At 42.7% G+C, this 10,098-nt stretch overlaps 1 protein-coding gene across 2 annotated transcripts in view; it reads right to left on the bottom strand.

The window, feature by feature from the left end:
* Positions 1–3,460: 3,460 nt before the first annotated feature.
* BLM (BLM RecQ like helicase) overlaps positions 3,461–10,098 on the bottom strand; it is a 451,097-nt gene continuing 444,459 nt past the window's right edge. For both annotated transcript variants that reach the window (XM_086957898.1, XM_086957899.1), the window contains exon 21: positions 3,461–3,956. In XM_086957898.1, coding sequence (XP_086814024.1) covers positions 3,764–3,956 — 193 coding nt within the window. In that variant the 3' untranslated portion in view covers positions 3,461–3,763. The remainder of the gene's footprint in view (positions 3,957–10,098) is intronic.

The raw sequence follows: 10,098 nt of genomic DNA, 5'->3' as shown, positions 1-10,098 counted from the left end.
TAAGACTGTGTTTTGTAGTGAGCTGTTTGAGCTGCACAGCACGACACATACCGGCGAGTTCTGCCTGCATTGGTCTTTGGACCATCTTTATATGTGGGTTTTGACCAGTAAGTTTGACTGGTATTGCGTTTGTCCGTGGGGGACGGCGTAAGTATCTTATATTAAGATGCCTTGTATGTTGTTCGTCTATGTGATGTTAAATTGGAAAAGAGACAGCTAGTGCCTCCAGAGGGTACCCTAAAAATGTGATATTTATGTTAAATAAGGTATTGGCCCTGTTATGTTTCGCATCATGTCGCATAAAATATGTGAGGGCCAATGCCGATTCACGGTGGCCTCTTATGGGCACATTGTGTTTGATTTTGGACTGTTGTGAATTTGAATGACAGTCCAACGAGGGTCCTATATTTGAGTGTTGATCTGGGAATGCATGACATGTGCACGGCAGTCTAAAGTACGTCTTGTGCACGAGTCGTAGTATCTGGAGTGCATCGCACTTGTGTGACACTCTGTGGCATGTCTTGAATTGGTGAGGTAGCTTTTGGGGTTGCCTCTAACTTGATACAGTCTGTAGACTGTTCTGTTGTGGTTCAGTCTTCAGAATGTATGAAAAAAATAAAAGAGCATTCTGAAATTGCTTTGCCAAGCAGAGTAATGAATTGACCTCTTTTCGAACATGCCTGGAATGAGTTTAATCTGGCCTTCTGATGTCATCATTGCTTTGTAAAAATGAACTGAAAGGAGCCTAGCTAGCAAAAACCCTCCCCTTTTTTGATGAAACTTAATTTGTAGAATGTAACAAATGTAAAAATATGGTCTGATCAGAAGAATTAGAATGTACATTTATTTTTGCATAGGAAGTTCGTGCAGCATGAGAGAAATGTTAGGAAAGAAGTGTTCATTCAAATTGAAAGCAGTTTTGTGACTGTTCAGGACAGTGTAAGTCTGTACTGAAGAGACATTCATTTGAAAGTGCACTTGGACGAAATAAAATACAGTCTCATGAATTGACAGTGTGTGGTTTACAGTTTTGAGATAAGAATTAAAATATGGTCAGTCTTTGAGACAGGTATGTTTTCCTTTCCCCTCCCCGAGTTTTGCAAGGGAGACAGTCTATATTAGAATTTCTTTTTAAAATATGGTTGCAATGTGAATAGAGACGGTAAATACATTAAAAAGAAAATTAGCATTTGTTGGAGCAGGAGAGGTTAAGGCTGCTTTCTGTTGTGGGCATGCTGTGGAGAAGCGTGGCAAGTGGAGAAGCGTGGCTCAGTGGTTAGAGGCGGCAGACCCGGAAGCTGAGATCGACCGTGGACCAGGGTTCGATTCCCCGCCTCGGCGGGTCTCTGGCTCAAAATTCCACGGACTCGACAATTATCGCTCTGGTGCCTACTCAACTCACGGGGTCACACTCTGCGACTCTGGGCAATAGCTTGCTTAATCTCCACTACGGCCCCTCGCGGCGGGATGCCTGGCTTTCACCTTGTGGACACCCTGCCGTGGTTTCTCACAGGGGAATACCAGGACGGGTTCCCTAAGCAAGCGCCGGGACGCTTACGGGCAGCTGTGCGCTTTACAAGTCCAGCACATTTACATTTACATTTGTGCGTTGAAACAGACACAAATCTGGTGCAAGAATAAAAAAGAGAGAAAGAAAGAAATGAAATACGTATTAAGGACAAAGTGGCTGCTTCTATGACATACCTAAAGATTCTGGTTGAGAAGCTTGCGATGGGCCCAGCCGCCCTTCCCCTCCCCTCTGAAAAAGGGAGGGGGGAGAAGGAGGAGAGAAGAGCTGCAGTGCGAAGCTGCTGGCAGACTCTGACCTTGAAGCCTAGAGGTGGGGGCCAGAGGAGCGAGCAGCCCAAAGTAGAAAGGGAGACAGGGACACTTGTTTTCAAGAAATGAAATGCACTGTTCATGCCCTATTGACAACCTTCCATGGCCTGAATAGTGGTGAGGCTTGCAAACAGGAGCAGTTTCCCTCCTCCCTGTCTAAAGGGAGGGGTCGAGAGGGGAAAGAGCAGGATTGAGAAGGTCCGCGCTGGGTTGTTTTCAACTTTGGAGATAAGGAGAATGTAATGCAGAGGGAGGAGAGAACAGCGAGGGCCTGTGACCCATGACGATAGTGGAAAGCCATATGGCGCCTCTGCTCATAAGTGCACGTCCGCTTGCACAAAGCTCTAGGCCACAGTGGTAGCATTTTAAGAAGTCCTTACTAAGAGTCTCGCCAGAGCACAGCGCATGCGCTGGCTCGGGCCAGACCTAAAAAGCAATTAAAGGCCACTATTTTTGATTATTTTCGGAGGGACACAAAAATTGGAACTTCAGAGTACGTAGCCTTAACCTGGTTGGATGATATATGTTCTCAACAATCCCATGAGAAAAATAGTTTTGGTATTGAGTGCAAAACAGACTTTATTGTTTGCACTCTGCCTGTGTTGAGATGTATATTGACTAGTTTTTAGTGTATCAGGTCGCTCAGTCTTCGACTTGTGGGATATGAAGGATGAAATGATGAGCCCACCCACAGCCAAATAAGGGTTGAGTGTCTGAAGAGTCATGAAAGAAGGAAATTGAGTGCCATTTTCCTACTGTTTAAGGGAAAATGGGGGGTGGAGGTTTCCTTTGGGCAACATCGCCCATTCCCTCTGTTTACTGAAACAGCAGAAGGTGTGCAAAACTATACAGCCCCTTAACAGTATATGTTACATATACAAAGTTTTGTTTGGTTATATATCTGGAAAATAAAAGGTCCAAATAGATGAAATCATAGACTTTCAGAATCAGCTATTATGGACATCTGCTGAGATTGAATTAAATAGAATAGAAACGTAATCCAAAGGCTAAGGCCATTTCGGTCAGCACAATATGTTCTAGGCAGATTGTTGGTCAATAATTACTTCTTATCCATCCTTACGTGCAGCCCTTACAAGTGCTGTAGTCAAACTCTAGGCTCATGTGATGAGGCAGTACAGATGTGCAGTGTACACATTTAACTGCAGAAGTTTTTGCAGACTTTTAGGATATTTAAATTGTTCTATGAATCCCACTCAGAGTGATGCTAATGGTAAATGGAACACAAACCAGTTCAGAGAGATAAAGGATTAGATGATGTTTGCTGCTACTGAGTGGATGGCTTTGGCAGCAATCTGAATGGCAGAAGACTGCAATGACAACATGAACTATCTGGTGTTGTTTCAAAACTATCAGTTTTTTCCTACTTGTAGTCCTAAATACATTTATCAGAAAATAAATCTACCTCGACAGTGACAGCATTAAAAACTCACTTACGTGGGGCACTTCAAAACCAGTTTAAGTCAAGCACCTTGATGATCTACTGAAACACACAGTTCAATGTTGCTTTCTGGTCCCGGCTGCAGAGGTAAGGGTCTACATAATGGTCAGTGGATGTGTTATTCCAGGCTCCATTAAAAACAGTTTTCCTGTCAATTCAAGCTTTTTTTGTGTGCAAATAAAAATATATTTATTTAAACAGTTCTATCAAACGCTGCTGTGAATAAAACTCCAGGAAGTTAAGAATGTCACAGTTCAACAACAAATGAAATTACCCAAGAACAAAAAAAAAACATTCATACATCTTAAAAGGTTTTCTTCTGTACACAAAGTGTTCTTTACTTTTGCCAATTTCTAATATAAGAATAATTTATCTTATAAAAACATTATGTACAAGTTCCATTGCATCTCGGCACTCCAAGTCATGAGAATTTGGTCCTGTAGAAGTGCTGGAGTTGTAAAAATGTTAAAGCACTGAGTATGTAGGCTTAGGGAACCGTTTGTTAACCTGCGGCATTGGCAGAGCCATGAATCCAGGCTTTTTGCCCACTCCTGCTCTGGAACCAAAACTTGTTGTGCTGCCTGGACCAGAGCTGGAGTTTGATGAATATGCAGATTTAGACGTAGATGATGTCCTGGAATAATTGGAACTGTATCCGCTGAAGGAAGAAAAAAAAAGGAACAGTTAAATTGATTAATGTCCAAAAATAAAACTTCTATGTACCCCCAATAAACACTTATTAAGATGGTCACAAACAAGGGACATGACAAAATAGCAATAGGAGGATCCTTTCTGTAAAGATAAGTTTCTAACATCAAAGTTTTAGCGCTGCGCTCAAGAACTCGCTATTTTCCACCATTTTTAATTTGCAGAAGTTGAAAAAATGGCCCCAAGAGTCTGCTATATTAGGAGAGCAGGGCCTCTATATGATCACAGCAGTTCCTTAGAACAGTCACAGCCTGCAGTATCCTGCTGTTTAATTCCCGACATACAAAGGCATTCAAACCGGCAGGAATACTGTAGCCGGTAAAAGCCAACTTTAAAAACCAAAGTTTGTAATCCAAATTTGAATTTTAACAGTTGCTCTCGCTCGAGCAACAGTTTCCTAATTATTTTTAGTCATTTGACTTTCTAGCACTGTAAAGCCACACCAATAATGGAGAGTGCCAATGCACTAATGGACAGTGGGCAGGGCTTAGTCTCCCTTGGCAGCAGACAACTGTGAAGTACACCACTTATATCACTCGGTTGTGCGATAAGGGGAGCAACGTGGCAGAGGTGTCAACCACGTCATTGTAACAAACAATGCCCCTCAGCCACGCAGTACTGGTCAGGCCGAGACTCTTCTCGAGCACATTGCCACCCTCTCCCTGGCCAGCAGAAGCACCAGAGCTGTGTATCTGCAAAATGACATGACCCAGAAATGCGATGAGCGGTTTCGGTGGGAACCCTTCCTGCCAGGATGAAGCTAATCCCAGATAGAGCAAGTGAAGTGCAGGAAGCCAGCTTCTAGATGATGACATCTCCTGCAGCTAGTGTCAACCTCCCTACAGAAGGCCGTATGACCCATATTCATATATCCTTTGCAGAAACATATAGTGTAGTAGCCTTATGCATGTTGTTCAGGTAAATATTCTTTGGGCACAGTAAAATGCTGATTGCTTATCTGTCTGTTGGGAATGCCTCTGAACCCATTTCGCCACAAGAGACTACGTGTCAAAAGTCATGGCAAATGAGGTGGTGGTTCTGGAGGGAAAGCAAATTTGTATTGCAAAAACGGACATATAGAAAATATATTCAAAGATGTGACACCCCCTTTGGCTCAAACTGGGGAACAGTCAAATGACTTATCTGGAAACAAGCTGCTTGCATACTTCACTCCTAATCTAAAGAGCTATCAGCTAATTGTAACTCGAGGGAGCACAGTATTTCAGTATCTGTATGTAAGGTCAGGCAATGCCAGGTTTGAGGCAGATGTTGATATAGTGGTCTGATCAGCACTGTGGCTGGGGCCAGGGTGATGCAATATCCCTCTACATCATCAGACGAGTAATGAGTGAAAGAGGATGGAACTAGAACAGGACGAAGTAAGCCGGGCCAGAATAAAAATACAGTTCAAAATCGTGGCCAGAGAATAGACCATGCCAATAGGTCAGGGCCAAAGTTTCACACCTCTAGTGGCAAAGCATGCCTACCCCTGCCAGCCGATTAACAATGATGTCAGGTTTCTAAATTAGATAAGTGATAGGGGAATTGGGATGCAGCAGTTTTTAAGGAGAATCATCATTTTCATAAGAGCGATACACCGTGCCAGTCACAGCGGCTGCAAGAGCCAGTGGTCCCCAGGTGCAAGACTTTGTTAATAGCTGCACCATTCTTGTTTCCAAATACAACTTCCAAATCCCAGAATATTTGCACACCCAAGTAATAGACCAAGGACATTTGTCACTGAAGAGGGGAATCCAATCTGCAGGTGTGTGTGACGCGTCAGTGGTTAGACAGTGGACTTCTTCAATTTGCGCAAAGACTGAAGATACCTCCTTAATGAATGACTTTGCAAATCATCAGTGAGAGATTAAGGCCTTAGAAAATAGCAGAATGTTATACGGAAAGTAGTATTTACTGTCACAGGAAAACCAACTCCTTAAACACCGGAATTCTCACAGAAGAAAAGCCAGATTCATCATCGCTATTACAAAGAACAGAGGGGAAAATGGACATATCTGGCGAGTTCCCCACAACTCTTCAATCTAAATTAAAATGAAAAGGACAAACTTGACCTTAACAAGAGCTACAGGGCTAGCACACAACTGCGCAGTCAAGGCTACAAGCTCAGCACCCAGCCCAACTCTCCATATAGAGGCAAATAATAAGTGTTACTAAAGGGAGACAAATGTTCCTTGGATACCCTCACGGGTGACAAGCAGTGCTCTACAAATCCACCATACTTTACATTACAAAGCTTTTTCCACATCCAGTAACATTGTCATCTTCAGACCAAGATGGTGCAGTAATGTAGATATTGTACAAAGATTAAGAGAGGTGGAGCTGCCAGGAACAAACCCCGCTTGGAGTGGCAGGATTACAGCAGGCATGAGAGGGTAAAGCCAATTAGCTAGTATGTTCACCAATAGGTTGTTGTTGGCATTAACACCAAATGCCTGAAAGACTCAAGCAGAAGGCAGTTTTACCTGGCTCGGGAATGTAGTCATCATGGTCTTGTACAGAGTAGGTTGTAAAATTAATCTGTGCCTTATTATACCAAAAAGTAGATAAGGGTACAGGATATCAAAGTATCCCTTATAGTAAACACACATAAACCCCTTGCTACCTGGCGCCTAATCCCCTGGCATGCTTATGACTATTGACCTGAAATCTGCAATAGTAAGTACCATAATTAACTACCATAAGTAGGGCTAGGCACACACATCTATTTAGCGCTAGGATACCCTTGTTGGTGATGGCGCATTTTAAAAATACAGATAACAGTAGTAGTATTAGGTTGCCTTAGTGGCTTCCTATCAGTATCTTCAATGCAGGACAAGGCAATATTTTCCAGGTAATCTGCCTCTGCCCTATGCAAACCTGCAGAAATTGAGGAGCATTGTGTTGCATATTAGTCTGTAAAAGCTGACCACAAGATCACAATCCTTTCCCATCCGCATCCCTACCCGAGCCCCCAAGGTTCAAGGACCGTCAGGGCATGTACCCATCCTCCGTGCCAGTTCTTACTAGGGCCATCCCTACATAGTCTACAAACCGACTTCGGCCCACTTCTGTTCTCCTGGGGCCACGCTTCTTTGGACCAACTCCACTACAAAACAGCCTGGCTGGACTGTTTTTGCTGCTACACTGGCCTCCCTATATCCTGAAGGCAGCCTACGTTTGCGAGCGGGTCCTAAACCATACTGTAGAAATCAATGAAGTCTCGTAGACGGCTCTTGTAGTTGATAGTTTATTCTTCAAGTTACAGCTTAATAGGTCCTGCCTGCTCAGCCCATCTTCTCCAACTGCCCCCCGTCAAGTACAAACATCCATAACATGACATCATATAGCTAGAGCATCAGGCAGAGAACCAGGGCAAGGGAGATGCATTACATAAGAAGCAGATTACTACACATCTTCCCCTTGATAATATTTAACAAAATCAAATAGTATACACATATATAAACATAGGAAGAGAAGATAAACATTCCAGAAATAAACGTAAAAGAACACCATAATAAGATGAGCCAAACTCTCCTTATGTAATAATAATAATAGTGTATAAGTAACGCAATAATGAGAAAATAGTAATGTAAGTAATAAAATAGCCTTCCCTCTTTAACAATAATTATAATAACAATGCAAAAGTAATAATGTAAGTAATAAACAGTAAGACAGCCTTCTCTATGTAATAATAATGATAATAATAATAATGACATAGTAAATGTAGCAATAGTAATGTAAGCGATAAAGTAGTAATATAGAAGTTATAAACTTAAACAAATGGCAGGACCAGGGAATAGCATATGCCCTCTACTGCACACACTATAATATATCGTCCACTTACCAGGAACACCCTCCACTGCATAATATTGCAGGACCAGGGAAATTTACATATCCTCTAATGCACATACTATAATGTTCCATCTGTATACTATTGCAGGACCACACACGCATTAATACACAGTAACCTCCCAATAAGAAAACACATACCTCCTCGTAAAGGGGGAATCCACCTCCCTATAAACAACACACACACAGTGACCTCTAAAAGGGGGAATCCTCCTCCCTATACACCATAGACACAATAACCTCCCAAAGGGGGAATCCACCTCCCTATAAACCATACACACGCAATAACCTCCTAAGGGGGAAATCCACCTCCCTATAATACATTGTAATAATAAAAACACACATCTAATATCAATTTAGAATATAACACTTTGAAAATTAAACCAGATGTATATAACATTGGTACATATTGCCAATCAACACAGTAATAACTGTCCCTGTTCTGGGCACACTCTGGACTCTGTCTTCCAAGATCAGCTTCTAGAACAACTGCCCCGGTTTTCTGGCTCATGTCCCTTTTCTCTCTAGTCAGGCGCTCTGAGGCCATTACGATTTATAGGTTCTCTTACTCACTGTTGAGCTCACAACAAAGTCTTGAATCAAAACACAGTTCTGCAACTGGTGCTCTAGATTTCACGGTGTATTACACAAGTGAACTGTTTATTTCCTTGCCCTGGTGCAGTGGCGCTAAATAGCCACAATTTTCCAGAGACGATCCTCAAGCAGCAGCGCTCACAGCAATCTTGGAAGTTACTGTAAAGGATGGCACAGGCTTGATGATCCCACTCACCCAAACTGATACAAACCGGATATCCGATGGGCTCCATACCACTGTAGGCATAACAGTGTCCAACAATATAGCAGTGACTTTTTCTGATTCTTGTTCTTGAAGTCGGTACCTATAAAATCTTGTACCTGTGTAGTGACGAAACCCACCTTAACCTTTGAGCAACACTATATGTGGTTGGCAAAAACTGCATCGCAACCGCATAGGCCATGCCAAATACTTGCAACCTCCAAACCAAAAATGGTGGCACGTAGAGATGATGCCCGGCCGGATGATTCACCGCACAGAAATGCACGACAAGACCTGTTCCAAACAAATATGCATCCGGAAAAGCATCTTAATTGTACTAGGATTCACAACATGTCCACGCGTTATTGAAGGCATCCACGCGTCCACACAGTAAATCAGGTAAAGGCACGCGAGTTGAAGATTTACATTTTTCATGTGTAACGTACACATCCGCGAAGATAGAACAGTTTGAAAATGTATCTTTGACGAACAGCTTTACACTTTGAAAATATATAATTAACGGACACCTTCGCAGAAACTCACAATAGGTAACATATCCCATTTAAGACAGTGAAGGCTTGTACAAATCCACAGCTGCTAAGGTTTCTTCCAGCATCAAAGTTGCAACATACCCATACAGATCATCTAACACCGGGGTGTGATCTTTGCCCACATTTGAAACTCCATAATCACACATGCAGTTCATACCGGGCCCGATCTTCGCTACCAGTTTACCATAAATCATAACCAAGTTTCAGAGTATGCCTTCTCACAGTGCCAAATACCATCACGTCATGGAGACTTAACAACTGGGCTCGTAGCATGCCTCCTTGACAGCCATACAATGTCACAAGGGTGAGAAGGTTTCACCGGGGCTCGATATTTACCCCCGACCAACACACTTGAAAAATAACACTGGCAATAATTGACATGCCCTCGATTAGCACATTTAAAAATGTAAATCACAGCCACTTCTCACCAGAGATGAGTTTCTGTTGCTGACTGACGTCGCTTCTCACAGTCACACGCTTCACAGTTGACACTTTCAATTGGCGCTGACTGCAGTTTTCTTCACTTTCAGGTTGACACAACCACTTCACAGCGTTTCACAAGTTCATAACTTTAGAGTGCTCTGTGCTTAACCACTTCACACCGGGGCTCGATGCTTGCCCCCAACACCACATTTCAAGGGTCAGCACTCAACACTGTGGTGCGCTGTTAGTCTCTGTTACAACTTAATGGCCACAACAGGACTGCAGTTACTCTTTACAGTCTCACACACAGGTGGATCTGGCACCTTGAATTTTTTTAGAGTGACCGTTATCGGGGTCACTGGTGGGGTGGTGCCAGACAGCTTAAATAGTTCAATGTCTTTAGTAATATTAGTCCCATCCTCGTTGCCAATGTAGAAATCAATGAAGTCTCGTAGACAGCTCTTGTAGTTAAT

This window comes from Lissotriton vulgaris, chromosome 2_1 (assembly GCF_964263255.1).
Source record: "Lissotriton vulgaris chromosome 2_1, aLisVul1.2, whole genome shotgun sequence".
Taxonomy (NCBI): Eukaryota; Metazoa; Chordata; class Amphibia; order Caudata; family Salamandridae; genus Lissotriton; species Lissotriton vulgaris.
The sequence above is the reverse complement of the archived record's forward strand: the minus strand, read 5'-3'. Positions and strand labels throughout refer to the sequence as shown.